Source organism: Corapipo altera, unplaced genomic scaffold (genome assembly GCF_003945725.1).
Source record: "Corapipo altera isolate COAL_440 unplaced genomic scaffold, ASM394572v1 48b, whole genome shotgun sequence".
In the NCBI taxonomy this organism is placed as follows: domain Eukaryota; kingdom Metazoa; phylum Chordata; class Aves; order Passeriformes; family Pipridae; genus Corapipo; species Corapipo altera.
The window spans coordinates 10,351,940-10,367,333 of record NW_020884884.1 but is presented as its reverse complement, the minus strand read 5'-3'; the positions used below and the strand labels follow the sequence as shown (position 1 = coordinate 10,367,333).

The window sequence follows — 15,394 nt, the reverse complement described above, 5'->3', positions numbered from 1 at the left end:
AGATGCATAAAAAGAAGCTTGGCTAGCAGGTTAAGGTGATCTTCCCACTCTCTCTGCTCTCATGACACTCCACCTGGAGTGCTGTGTCCAGCTCTGGGACCCACAACATAAGAAAGACATGGGTCCATTGGAATGAGTCCAAAAGAGGGCCATGGAAACAGTCAGAGGGCTGGAATACCTCTCCTACACAGAAAAGCTGATAAGAGTTGGGGGTTTTCAGCCTGCCCAAGAGAATGCTCCAGGAAGCCTTACTGCACCCTTTTAATACTGACTTATAAGAAAGACAAAAAGAGGGGATTTTGGGATATTTTTTGTTTGTTTGTTTGTCTTTGTTTTTCTTACCAGGGCCTACAGGGATAGGAGAAGGGGTAATAGTTTTAAACTAGGAAGATTTAGATTAGATATTGGAAAAAATTCTTTATGATGAAGGTGGCAAAACACTGGAATGGATTGCCCAGACATGTTGTGGATGCCCCAACCCAAAGAAACCTGCAACCCACTTCTACCACTGAAAAGCTCTCATTTCAGACATAGAAAAGCTTGCTAAGGAGACGGAATTAGGTGGGTCTGACTAAACTTCTAAAATTTGCTCTCCATTCTCTGAGGTTGACAGCACTAATGAACTCTTCAGCCCCTAGCCCAACTTTATCCACTGCAAGCATGGCTGCTGCAAGTTCTACCAAATGAAACACAGTATGACTTATTATTTTGATTAAAATAACCTGCAAAACAGTCTGACCAATGGGAGAATGGCACAGGGGAGCTTAATTTTCTGAAACTTCAGCCGGTACTCCCGTAAGACTCAGTACTTTTGCAAATGCCACCTGAGCAGCCCAAGATTTATTTTCTAAAGCACACTGGGTTTTTAAAGGACCTTCAACCTTACAAAAATTCAACAGGATATTGAATATTGGTACTTAAATATGAAACTCTAAAGTCACATTTGAAAACAGAGGAGGACAATTTTTGTGCTAGTAAGCAGGTTGTGCATTCACATCTACCACGCTCTGAGTGAAATACTTAATGCTGAGGATCAGTATCAACACTACAAACATGGGGACAAGCATCTTCTAGTCTTGTCCAATGGACTGAGTACCCATTAGCAGCTGAAGCATCATCAGAGCTATTTATGTACATATTAGTTTTATGGGAAAGAATTCAGCTTGTAATGTGCAAAACTGTTCCATTATGTGAATCACAACATAAGAAGCAGGGATGACAGACAGATGGGACTTCAGAAATACATTTCTGATCCAAACTGAAACACCGATGTGCATGCACCCTTTTGCAAATATCAGTGGGTTTCAAAAACTATTCCCTTGTGTTAAGACCCCTAATAAATACGGCAAGGCACACAGTTTGAGCACCCAGAATTATAATTAAAGATTGCATGTGCTCTTATCTCCAAAAGCAAAAATGATGAGTTTGTTCACTAAGAATTTATTAACTTTCTAGTGAACAAATATAAAGGTCTTTTAACATTAACCAATGCTGTCAGTATGCTGTTTATAAAATCCCCATGGACTGACAGAATATCAGTTTCCAATTTAGTCCCTGACCCATGGCCTTCTACCAAAACTCTAAATGAACACAGATATACAGCACAGTCCATCTCCGAAAAGAGTGAGGGACTGTTAAATCTACAAAGATTTCACAACTTGTGAGGTGGTGATGTGAGATAAGAGCACCTGTATTTCATAATACACCCTTAACTCAATCTTTACTCTTTAGCCTTTGTTAACTTCATCTCACTTTTCCCTGGCTTCAAGGGATTCTTCACCAGACCTAAGGGAGGCAAACTTGATAATACAGCTTATGTCAGAACTGGAACTACAAGAGGAAGAGAAAAGGTTTGCTGTTGGTATTGACCCATTGGGAACAGATCTGCAGAAAATGGACATTCAGTACAAAACAGAGGTTTATGCTTCTAAGAGTGAGACAAAAGCGCCAATGACTTCCTCTGAGGACACATCTTTCAGCTACTTCAATGCAACTTTTTTCAAGAAACCTGTAATTAGACATTAAAAACAGAGAAACTATATACTGCTACCCAGCATAAGCTTCAGGAAGTCTTATTTCCTCTATGAGTAAATCTAATAGTTGTAGAGTGACTTTTTATCAAATGCTCCCACTAAGTTCTTTGAATTGTCATTCAGCAGGATTCTCTCTTATGACTCTGTTTTTTACCAAGTGCATTTTGCAGGTCACAAAGAAAAGGCTTTAATACAACTCCTCAGTGCCTTTGTCACAGAGGAGGAGAAATAATTACTGAAAGGATATATTAAATAAGAAAGTCTAACCTTGGATGGAAGGCATCTTGATATAATGTTGTAAGCTTTAGAAGGCAATTGGTCAAATGTCTCCAAAACACTTAGCTACCATTGAAAATACTGATTCACTGAAAGTCAATTCAAGTGGAAAGTTAATAGAAATCATATGTGTACATACAGATGTTTGACTGTGTCTGCATATGTCACTATGAACTGGTATAAACACAATGATAAACAAGATTGACAATATGAGGCAGGATTACATATGGAGGAGGAGCTGTTGTCTTCCTTTCAGTATGTTCTAGCCTTGCTTCCTCATTGTCATATGCTATTTTTCTAACAATGCTAATGAAAAATGTCTTGTTAGTGCAAATTTGACATTTTCTAATTCCATATTCATGACCATCACATATGCTTTTGAAGGACCTAATCCATTTTATTAAATATAATCTGAAAGATGGAAATACACTCTTCCTATTTCCCTCAAATAACTGACTGGTCCTGTTGACTTAAAGGCTAGAGATATGAGGAAAAGACAGATATTCCACTGTTTCACAACATAAATCAGACGCTAATCTGGAAAAGAATCCAAGGCAGTTGTTTTAAAGACTGGGGTTTTTTTACATTAAAATGGACACAATACTGAACTAATCTCTTGAAAACTCGAGACTACCAGAAGAGTTTCCAACTCTAATTTTGCTACACCAAAGTATTTTTAAAGCCAGAGTACAGCACATGCCTCTACAACTCCATTCTTTAGAAACCACCTTCTTTTCATACTGAGGATAACAAATAGATCATAAGGGACTAACATAGAAAACCTCCTATATCTCTGAAAATAGTAATTGGAATCTTGTATAGCTATAGGAACAGTTTAAACAAAATCTAGAAAAAATGCCCTAAAATAATAGACTGCTAAGCATAACTCTATTTCTAATTAACTTGAAAATATGTAAGAGAAAGTACAGGCTAGGAAGGATGCATTTTTTGACATGAACTTTCTAAGGAGAACTATTTTGAGGCAGAGAAAAGGGAAACTGGAGAGAGGTAGAGTGCCTGTTATCCTCCAGGATGAAAATCAGTTCTCAGAACAGCTGATCAGATATGGCTGCCTGAAAAACTACACCAACTTGCACTACTGAAGAGCACAAGCCCCTGTATCATGAACATGTCTTGGAGAATTCTGGTGTAACTTGCAAGGCCAGCATACTTCCATGACACCATAATACAGTCATTTTAGCTTTGTTTCAGGCTTCTTTGCTGGAAGAAGTTGGTTTGTTTCTGTGGAACCCATCTGACAGAAAAGCCATTGTTTGCATGAGGGCAGGACTGCCACACTGATTAAGAAACACGCTAGCCCAGCCATTATTCAAAGAAACTACATTATAAGGCCTTCTATCTGTGTTAGAAGTCATAGAATAAACAAAGACTGTTCCCACCTGTGACCTTGATGAAGGTCAGAGCTAGAACTCTCCTAAACACTGAGACTTCAAGCCCTTCTGGTTACCAAGGACCTAATCTGCAGAAGCCTGTTGTCCAGTCATTCAAGACCCAAGCAAGCAGCATTTAAATAAAATACTTTTTACATTCAGTGGTCTGCTTCTAGTCAACATCCACACTTAGCAGTGAGGTAGATATTTTTATCTTGTTTACTTCTAAGTAGAGAAAGAAACGACATCACAGAGAGGTTGAATCTCTGTGGGGAATCAGTATCATGCCAGGGACTGAAGTCAGGCATCTCTGACTCCACTTCTTGGATTGTATTTCTTTGTGATTTATGGGTGGGTGACAAAAATATGAAAATAGATGGAAAGTCCAACTTTTTGTTGTGTAAATAAGTGAAAGAAATGTATTACAAATATTCAAGTAAAGCACACCAAGCACTGGCAGCTACACTCAGATTATCATCACCTAAGTATTGATCTGCATTTCTTCCTTTACCTAAAAACTTCACTTTTACTACTGCAGTTCTCTGAGCAAGTGAACAATCTCCACTTATCTTGCAATCTAATTGTTTTTCATGTCTAGTCAGCACTGAAAGCAGATTTTCTAACAGATTTCCATTGCTTGTACTGAAGACTTCGAACAAATGCTCTCCATACAATACACTTGACTAAGAGGGGTAACTCACCATCAGTAGCTTGAAGACTGTATGTCAGGCCCAGTGCCAGGTAACCCTTTGCTAGGGACTCTCCAGCATCCTCACCCAGGTCTATCACCATTTTAGCAAAGTGTTCTCCTTCTTCCAGCTGCAAAAGAGGTAGGTCGAGATTTACAGGCATTTCCTCTATACTTGCTGCAATAGGATTATACCACTAAAACTTACCTGTAAGTGATCTGAGAGCCATTCACACAAGGGCTTTCAGTGATCTTAGTGAACGGTCACAAAAAGGACGCCGTAGAAGGTCAGATTAGCAGACCTTGGTGCACATGCACAGTTTTGAGAAAAAGTTTTTGTTTTGCACCCCAAACTATTTCCAGATGTTTAAGATTAATCAAGGACACTATCTTACTTTTATAGTTCCCTTCAGACACACTTCAATCATGCAACCTTAAATACACAAGTTGGACTAGCTGGACTATCCTAGTAGTACATTGAAAGGTCTAATGGGTCTCTTCCTTAAAAATAACCACCATCCAGTTTTATATTTATGATTTTTTTAAATCTTAGCAAATTTTATCTCCTTTTAAAATGCTACTAGAGTAAAACAAGAAAGCACTAATTTCAGCACATTCTCCTCCCCACAATTTTCCTTTCCAGCTGTCCACACAGATTTATTAGCATCTGTAAAATCTGAGTTACTGGTAATTTTAAACAAAAAGAATAAATTGACTATTTTATTACAGAACAGTGTTTCTTATTTCTAACTTTAGAGTCTCACTACCATCACTCACTCATTATAAGAAGAAAGGACTAAGACCTGTAGATGGTACATACCTAGAAAGGTGCAGGTTGGAGAGGTACAGGCAAAGCTGTAAGTAATGCCTGAAAGACAGAGCCCACAGGAAGATCTCCCTTCTGTACACGACAGTATGCATTCCTGTCAACCATGACAGTCATCCCTAATCAAGATGCAAACGTCATTACACTATCGGAAAAATCCTCCTTTTGGAAACTTTTATTGCATGACAACTGACTTCAAGGAATGAGGTTGTTTAATTTTGAGAAAGTACTTTTTTGTTTGAAAGCCATGTGGTTTAGGCACAAGTCCTGCAGACGTGTGCCCTCTTAATACTCAGCTTCATCACACTTCAGTACCTATTGGCTCCTTAACATCTAAAATGACTCATCCATAACAAACTCGAATCAAAATGTACCAGCAGACTAGAAATTTTCCTTCCACACAGATCTGTTAATATGCTACCTATGAACAGAATCTACCTTGACTTGACATAATATCCTGTCAATGGGCCTCCAAGTCACATCACCTGAAGACATTCAGGTGACAACATTAATGGTTTCATAAATAAAGGAGCTGGGATTTATTAAACTCCTTGAGGCCATACAATTCAAATTAGATGTAGACTGATAGTCCCCAAATTTCTGAAATCTCAGATCAGTCAGTCCAATAACCAATGTTATCATCAAACTCTTTCCTGAAAGCACTTTGAAATCATTACAGTCTTGCTTGTTGCCCAGTCAACTATTAATCCGGAAACTACTAACTGAAACAAGAACATCCCCTTGGGGAATACCTGGGCTACAAACTAAACTGCTAGGACTGTCTTTGAGTTCGAAGTCTACCCAAACCATCAGAAATAGTCCTACTGACATCACTGATGTTCAGATGAGACCCTTTAAACTCTGATCACATGAGGAAGACAGAGATTCATTTCAAGAGATTTCTTAATATTGTCAGTAGCCCTACTGACTTCCCTGCCACAAACTGAAGTGTGTTCTGGACCAGAGCCTAGGACAATAGAGAAGAAAATGTCCATGACTTCCCACATAGAAAAAAAACAAACCAAAAAACAAAACCTACAAACCAACAAAAAAAACCCCTTCTATGAAAAAAACCCTGAATTCTTCAGCTCTCAGGAACTTTTATGTAAGACATGAAATCTCTGCAGCCCAAAAATTCATTATGCACCTCTTTGTCACCATGAACAGCTATATTCCCACTCTCTTTCTTCATTGTTTATCCTTTTCTCCCCCCCCCACACTTTCATTCAAGAAGTCTCCATTAAATGAAGAAAAGAACTATACAAGGAATTCTAATGACTAGTGAACAAGGGTAGGGGTGTGTAGAGTGCATGAAGAAAAAGATTAAATGACAGGTTTGGAGCTGAAATGGAGACATTTAAATTGGAGAGATTTTGCTCCATTGTTTCTCTGAATGGTCACCTGATGGTATTTCCAGCCTCTGACTGATGGCCTATGCTACATAAATCAGCAGTACACCATTCAGCCTTCTTGCCTGCCAGTTATCCAGGGCCACCTGTCAGTGTCAGATTAATCTAATGTTTGAATAATTAAAACTACAACTTTTCAGAATGGCTGAAATAGCACTTCCAGCACATTCTTGTAAACATTTACTCATATTAAACACTAATGGCACTTTGACTAGCCACAAAGATTCTTATGAATGCAAACTTAGGTCAGCTGAAGTCTGCTTTGAAAATAAGTGGCCTTGCAAACTCCAGCACAGCTGGTTCTGTTTATGAGAACATTTACTTTTCTTTCTTTCAGCACTGAGACACTTACCCTGCCAGCCCTGCTGTGGCAGCCATCTGCCCCCTCTTCTCCCATTTTCCTACTCTTCAATCATCCTGGGCAAGTGTGAAAAGCCAAACCTTTCACTCACATCACCCACTGTGAGGTTCAACTCTGCAGTGCATCACTCTTGCTGATTGCCTAGTCAACTGTGAATCTGGAAACTACTATCTCAAACAGGAATAACCCCCTTGGGACACACTTGGAGCTACCAACTAAACTGCAAGGAATACCAGATTGCAGTCCAGATGAAAACTCCCTCTCCACACACCCAAGTGAGGGACCCAGCAATGAGCCTGAGCTGTGATCTGCCAGTAAAGCTGTGTCTGTGGGGGTCCTTAAAGATATGAGATGTCTCCACTCTGTATTGCAGTGATGAAAAAGGGAAGGGGGAAGCCATCAGATAAGGCATCAATCCCTTTGGTGACACAGCAGATAGAACCATTCTCCTCCATGTTGCCACATGACCTGAAGCAGGAGCTGCTCCCTCTTTCTCCTCTCCCCATGTGGTGCCAGGTATGTAAAATCTCACCCTATGGGACTCACAGAAGCTGTGAGCTCAAGGTACACAGAAGTGAGCTGAGTGACAGAAAGCTTATCAGGAGAATCAAAATGTCCATTACTACTCCTGCTGCACAGCCAGGAGCCAGCCTCAGTATGAAGGACACCTAAGTGATTCATTCACTTCAGAAGAGTACTCCAATGTTAAGGTGACATAATACTGCATTGGAAGGGCAAGAAACATCATCAAAACTTCCTGTTGCAATTTACAGGCCCTTGCCAGTAAGTTTCTGCACAGCAGGCACGGCACAGCATCACTTTGTGATTAGGAAATACAGAGAGTGTCCTGCTGTTACCTGGTTGCTAGCAGCTCCCAACACTATAGAAAAGATACTTTTTTGGGCCAGTAACAGCTAGAATTCAGTTTCCTTAGTGTCACTACTTCTTATTCTCTCAGAAGCAAGCAAGAAACAAAGTCTCAAAGCCATACAGATATACCTCCAATTTGGCCCTTACTGTTCTTACACTCTTCTGCATACCTGGCACTGAAAAGCTGATGGAGAGTAGGGCAGCATCCCAGGTTGCAGGGAGAAGTTCCCTGCCTCCAAGACTTGCATGGAATAAAGTTCAGAAAGCACACATAGAGGAAAAAGAACCTAAGAGGAACTTTTTGCACTTTGAACTCAAGCTGTATAATAACCTGTCAGGAGGCACCTGGAAGCACTAGCTAAGCAATGTCTCCACCACACCACAAACAGGCAGACACCCGGTACATGGAGAGAGACAGACTGCTAAACCGAACTCACACCAATGAGGTGGTAATACTGTGAGGCTGGTTGTTTTTTTTCCCCTTCTACTGCCTCCATCATGTTTGACAGAAAAAGAACAATGGCTAGCTGTGTTACCCTGAGGGCTGTTTCCTCTGGTACAGAGACTGGCTGTTCCAACCACCCTTGTTACTTGACTGCAGCTTTTGGTGTGTGCTCCAGCCAAGCCCAGGGGCATACTGACAAGGGAGTGGAGAACAGCAGGTGCTGTCCCCTGGCCTAGTGCCACCCAGCTGGCTTCCAACTGCCACCCAGCTTGTTTTTAGAAAAGCTCAAGCCCTACCCCACTGAATCAACACCCTCCAGGACTAAGTGAGAGCTGCAGTTCTCACCAGCACACATTTAGAATAACTGAAGATAAGCAAATTGATGATGTACAGCAGCATGAAAATGGCACCTTGCTGCGCCAAAAAAGAGGAGCACACAAGGGAAGAGGCAGGAAATACATCAAATGACACTGGACTTAGGACAGCAGACAAGGTTAGTGAAGTAGGTGAGTTTGGACACCAGTGACACTGATACCCAAGTACTTAAGCGACTCAAATCCTATGAAAAGGGTATCTATGCAAAATTACACAATATTACCTTGTTGAATTGACCTCTTCTTTTAATTTTTATGACACTGGGTTGTAGGTATAGAGAATAATTCAAAGAGAAGAAAATAAATATTGTGAAAAGAGAATTTTAAGTGGAAAAATTATAGAAAGAAAGTGGTCAATAAGGCATAGTCTAATGAAAAGGTTTTGTCTCACAAGTGTTTACAGCATACAGAGCTGTAAACATGTTACCTGTGTCAGAAAAAAAAAAAAATCCTGTTTTTTCTGTGGTTGGTCCAGTCAGCATTTTCTCTTTGTGTCACCATTGGAAAACCCAACAGCTTACTCTGTGTCTAAGCTCAGCCCTCAGCACTTAGGAATACTCAGGCCTTTCCTCCGCTGTAGTGAGAGTGGTTTGTTCATAAAGAAGATGTATGGAAGGAAAAATTCTTGGTCATTTTTAATGTTTAAAACTCATGGGATTGCCCCAGTAACAGTAGTGGTGATGTAAGCAAGAATGTCTTTTAAAAGACAGAAGAAATCTCTAGTAGCTCCTTGCCATTCATTGCTTTCTCAGTAGCCTCTCATCCCAGGGATGTCAATCCTCTAGAATGTCCACTCAGCAGGCAGAATAAATCTGGGAACAGGACTGGATTTGATCTTTCAATACTATTCATACTGCAATAAGACCTAAGCATTTCCAGGCAACTTCAGGGCTCCTAAGTGACTGGGTACAAGCACATGCACAGCACTTATTATCTACAGTGGCAGGGTCAACAACAGACAGAAGGAGAGAGAAGCACTCTCTGATTAAGTGGTCTTTGAAAGTAACGAATGATAAGCTATTAGCTCAGAAGTATGCAGCTCTAAATCTACATCCTGCCAGCCTCCCCCAACACACACACACACCACAACATCCTGACCTCACGGTGTGTCTTACTCAGTTTTTACAACTCCATGCATGGTCTGCCCTGGCCCAACACCACACTTCTCCCTTTCCCTGACACTCCCTGTCTTCCCAGCAAAGTGCTGGAGCAGAACACTTCACTGTGCATATCAGTTGAAAGAAATGAGGGAAAAGTCTCAGGCACAGCACCATCTCATGCTTCAGCTTTCGCCATGGGAGGAAGTCCCTCCAAAAGTTCATACCAGCTGGTAATTCTGGCATCATTCAGTGCTACGCAAGTTCTACACAACACCACTATTGCTATTGTATCGATTGTGGTGCAATGAAAATAGCAAGAACATACCTCATGTTGTCCTGGTTTCTGTCAGAGCAGAGTTCCAGAAGATTCAAGCCTATCCTAGCACTGCAGTCCATTTCACTCTGTGTGTATTTACAAGGTTTTTAATGTGTCTCCATTGAAATCAATGGAGTAAAGGACACAGGAAAGCATCACAGGAATCCTAAATGCTTTAAATAAAGCTCCTAAAACGGAGAAATTCAATATCTAACACTTGCCTGTAGGTAGAAGTTCCTTTTTTAGTATTTTCACAAGACCTGCCATAACAGGATCCTGGAGAACCTAGATTAGTAGTGAAATTAACAGTTCTTAGCTATTAAAATATTAAAAACAACAACTCATGCTGCAACTCAAAGTCACTGCCAAAACAGGCAAGTGAGCATTCAGCTGAGGCCGCGCCAGGGAAGGCTGAGCGAAAGAGGAAATTGCAGGAAGCCTTTTAGTAAGCGGAACTCTGAATTTATAGTGGAGCAAGGCAGGACAACCTCAGTATGGACATATTCCAACAAAAGCTACTTCAACATTTTTTCCTATGAAAATTTAAAACAAAACTCTGAACTACAATACTCAAAGACTTCCTAGTGCATTCTAGAAAGCTAAAAGACAGCTGGCTAAACACAAATGGGCTTTGTGTTCACATGACAGAAATCATCCACATGCAAATTCAGCAAACTGCATGCTGAAACCCCAGCAAACTGGAAGGCTCAGCAGCATGACACCTCAAAAGTAATTCTGAGCCCACTACAAACACATTTGTAACACCTGTGTAATGGGCTAGATACAGTATATAAAAATTCAAACTTAGCTGAAAACTTTTGTATTTGTATTAGGTACCGGCCTGACTGCATCCTGACCATACAAATGTGGTTTATATAGGTGCACTAGTTTTGGAGCTTTTCTGGTCCTCCAAGACTACTGGCTTAAGCTTTAGAATTAATCAAGTATTGATTTATTGTTTACACCTTTTTTTTTATTTTTTATTTTTTTAAAGATTTTGAAAACCTGTAATTCTGAAAAAGGTAACCAAAACACTGCTTATACCATTCAGTTGTTTACTGCAGGCCTCATCCTAAAAGCTAGTGGTTGATGGGGCAGATCATCTCCTGATGTAAGCCAGCATGGTGCCACTAATATGCCAGTGGAGTAGTGCCAGCTTACATCAGTTAATAAGCTGGTCATACTGTCACAACAGAAGCTGGGGGCGGTTCAGTTCTTTTCCACATCAGGCTGTGTTATACATTGATTTGCATGGCACTGTATGAATGTATGCATGTTTTCACTTTGATTTGTTCTCCATTGAGGGATTATTTCATAGATGTGATCTGAGCATCCTCTGTGTTGTAAATCACTACACTACATTTCAATTAATTCTTTTTCCCCTGGTTTTTAAAGTGTGCTGAGACATCACGTACAAAGCCAACAAAACGAGTTAAGTGATCACTTCTTATGACATTCTGTAATTATCCAGCTGCATAAATGTTGTGTTTTGGGGTTTTCTTTATTGCTAGTAACTGAAAAAAGACTAAGTACTGTTTGCCCATGGGCTATAAACAAACTGGATATAATACTGCACCAAAAGCATATAGTAGACAGATGCAGGACATAAATCAGCTCTTTAATTTGGATAAATGTTGATCTGATTTCACCCTTTTCCTGCCTAGCCAGCAATCAAATACATAGATATATTTCCTAATTGAGAAATTAATCGTGTTTTATATGTTCTGAAAAGCAAGACATATTTGAGTATCTGCAACTGTTAATATTTGTCCATTAGACAGTTCCCGTGCCATGTCTATCCCTCCTTTCTATTTATACTGGCATTGATCAACTTGTTCACTTCCAGTTTAAATTATTCAATTCTGATTTGATTGCCATGTAATTTAAATGCAAATAATTACTGTAAGGATGACATTTAGAAAAACAGCTCTGCTAAGCAGGAAGGTCTTTATTAGTCACAGGAGTCTGGCAGTAATATCAGAAGCATCCCTTTGACTGTGAGATGTGGGAACCTATCATTTCAGTTCTTTTAAAAGATGCTCTGATTTCCCTCTGACTCCCCTTAATTAAAACTCTTCTATTCCATCATCAAATTCTATATAAGGGTAGATCACAGGCCAGTCACTGAAAGGAAGAGGGGAGAGGAATATTTTTAATTTGGTTTTAGTTCATAAGGTTGTGCTCTAGATAACTGCAGTAAAATTACCCTCTTGTGAAATCATGTTTTCATTTCATACTGCACTCCAGTTCTAAGCCACAGTCTGATTAAGTAACACTGAAAAAGCAGTCGATAAAAGAAAAAGCCCTCTTGCTTTGCAATAGTCAAAAAACCAGCTCATCTTTCCCTTCTTCTCTTTCTTATTTTTTAGGGTTCGCCTTTTGCTTTACCAGCTCTGCCATATATGAGAAGTCTGAAGACACAGGATTGCCCAAGGACAGAGGTGGAACTGAATTACAGCCTCACTGTCTTTTCTAAGTGTCTCTATAACAAGGTATTTTTTAAATGCTAGCTGTGCTTTGAAAACTTCATCAGAGACACTAGTAAGCCTGGTCAACACAGTTGTAATGCCTGGCTTTCACATTGTTTTACATCTATAAGAACAGAAAAAAACCTTATTAGCTTCTTTTTAAAAAATAATATTCACTGTGAATGTTATTTTATATCACTGAATGACTTTCAGCCCTCAAAATTTAGATACTGAGCTATGGATACAAAGCTAAATTGCTCGTATGTAGAGCAGAGGTAGGTTGGGTAGTTCAGGAAGGATTCCCTGAAGTCCCTCAGACCTGGAAGATTTTTCCTAGAACAAGATGCTGGCCAGTTCTTGCTGACTCATATATAAGTTTAACCATTACAGTCTGAACAGTTTAGTTCATTCAAAAACATACATAACCAGATGGCCTTCCTCATGGTGGTGTCAAGAGACAGAACTCAAGTTTAGCTGAACACCAGCTTTCACCACATAGGGATGGAGAGGACGGGGAGGCAGGGGTAAGAGGGCACAACAACAGCAAATGTGAAAGAACTTTTCACCAAAATCTGGGCAGATTCTTTTAGTGTTTTCTTTTATGTTTTCTTGCATCTTTGTTTTACTTCTACTAGCGATTGTAATCCTTCACTGACTGCAGGGACACCTCGTGGTGAGGACAGGTGAGAACAGCAGGCTGCTATTCAGTTAATTAAACCAAGTAGCAAAAGTGTGACAGATGTTTCTGCTCCTTTGGATAATCACGGGCACCAACTTCCATTCCCACTCTTCTTCTGGGGCATACAATAACACATCCAGAGCACAAAACACTGACACATCAACTTCAAGAACACAGGACTGAGTTGTCCAGTGGACTCAAACTGTCTAACAGTCCACTTATAACTATTAACTGTTTTCTTCCAGGGGCTACAAGAGTGGCCAATTCAACACAACACTCAGTTGAAGAAGCAGTCCTCAGCATGGCTGTTACAGCTTTCCACCCTCCTCCTTTTTTTAATATGCCAGTAAAACACATTTCAACGACTCACTACAAAATTTCTTGCTGGGATTTACACTTTTTTTAAAAGGCACACATGTGCATGATTTTTAGCAGGGATTCCCTTTCTTCCCACCGCACCTACACTATGGCACTGCCACTGCAGAACCTGATCTGTTACATAATAAGAATTGCATCAGCTTGCTTACCCAGTGCAGCGACCCAATGCAGACCTTGGCAGCCAGAAGAGGAACGGTGGGATCCGTAGGTCGCAGTTTAGCACATTCTTTGAGCACTGACACAGCATATGCTGACTGGAAGAGAAGTGGGAGAGAGAAGGAGGAAATAAAAAAGGCTGATTAGACAATGCTGTTACAGAGTCCAAGCAAGATATTTCAGTGACATGTACAAAGAAGTACTATGGAGAAAAGAATCACGTCAGCAACAAGTTAGCAACTTTATTCCCACCTCCACACACAGACACATGTGTGTGCACACACAAACACATGCCCTTCCCACGCTCAGAGGAAACACACCAAAGAGCCAGCCCTGGCTGTGCACAAGAAAGTTTTCCTTAGCTGTTAATGCACTGGTTATTTTAACTCTGCCCTCTCAGTATACAAGAATTCTGCTATAGTTTTCTTTGCACATAACCATGTCCCAGTAAGACAGATCATAAAGATCATAAAGAGCTTATTCTCCAGTACATTAACATTTTAGGCCAACTCTACTCAGAAAGGTTTGTGCAGCTAAAGTAATCTGCCTGGTAGGTTGTTTTATGTCTTCTACAATTCCAGGACATACAAGAATACAACTGGGACCCCACCATACAAAGGGTGGAGCAAGCAACTGCAGATGAATACACTGTTCAGTGGGCAGTCCAAGCAAGATACTTCTTAGAAAGAAAGCCCATAAAACTCTTGCTGTCTTCCTGGTGTTAGGTTACCATTAATGAGGACACTTATTAAGATCAGCAGTTACACAGCTGTTATGATTCAATGTGCTCTGCAAACATTGCTTTTTACAGCACATACTCATGGCTGCCACATTTCAGATGGTTCAAAGGAGAACAAGGAAAGCTCTCGTCTGAGATGGTGGTATGAAGACCTAGTCAGCTGATGAGGAGGCAAAAGAAGTTACCCTATCACAGTCTCCCAGCCCATCCCACCTGAACCACAGTTTCTATCGTGATTAAACCTTCCTCACTACTGATCCCTGATCCACTCAAATTTTCTCATCCTTGAGAAAGGAGAAGTTTTTTTCTTTTAGAATTTCTCCTTGCATGCCCCTTTCCTCCTAACTCTTCCACATAGTCCCAAGACACATGCAGGCCTCTCTGACTCAGTGTTCCTGCTCAGAAGCACATTAAATAGTCATGGCCTTTCCATAATACAGGAGAGCGGCAACAGAAGCTTGTAAAGTCAAAATAACAGCTATTCTTATCGGGTCCCAGGCATCTCCTCCTGGCCCCCAGAGGCTCTCCCTACCAGAATTCTGACCAGCACAGGCATCTGAGTCTGGTGTCTGCTGCAATTCCCTGCACGGCAGCTTCTCACCAGACATCAGCACTTCCCCTCCCTCCTGCCACACCAAATCGGGCTGCGCCTGCTGACTCCTTTCTCTACAGAACTGAAGGTCCACCTCTTGCTACTGCATTTAAAAGCCTGGTTTAGGAATTTGCTTAGAAGGGAGTCTGAAGAGATGGAAAAACAGATGTACATCAGCCATGCTCATACTAAGAGGGGTTTCATAATCAAAGATCTGAGCTCCACAGCAGCAAAGAGCAAACCCTGTTGCTTGAAAAGCACACCCTGATGCGTGGTCTGAAGAAGAGCAACGG

At 40.6% G+C, this 15,394-nt stretch overlaps 1 protein-coding gene across 6 annotated transcripts in view; it reads right to left on the bottom strand.

Moving 5' to 3' along the window:
• The window catches only part of TTC7A (tetratricopeptide repeat domain 7A), a 173,638-nt gene that overhangs the window by 103,601 nt on the left and 54,643 nt on the right, over window positions 1-15,394 (bottom strand). For all 6 annotated transcript variants that reach the window (XM_027641742.1, XM_027641743.1, XM_027641747.1 and 3 more), the window contains 2 exons: window positions 13,764-13,868; window positions 4,402-4,519 (listed from right to left, as the gene is read on the bottom strand). In XM_027641742.1, the coding sequence (XP_027497543.1) occupies window positions 4,402-4,519; window positions 13,764-13,868 (223 nt within the window). The remainder of the gene's footprint in view (window positions 1-4,401; window positions 4,520-13,763; window positions 13,869-15,394) is intronic.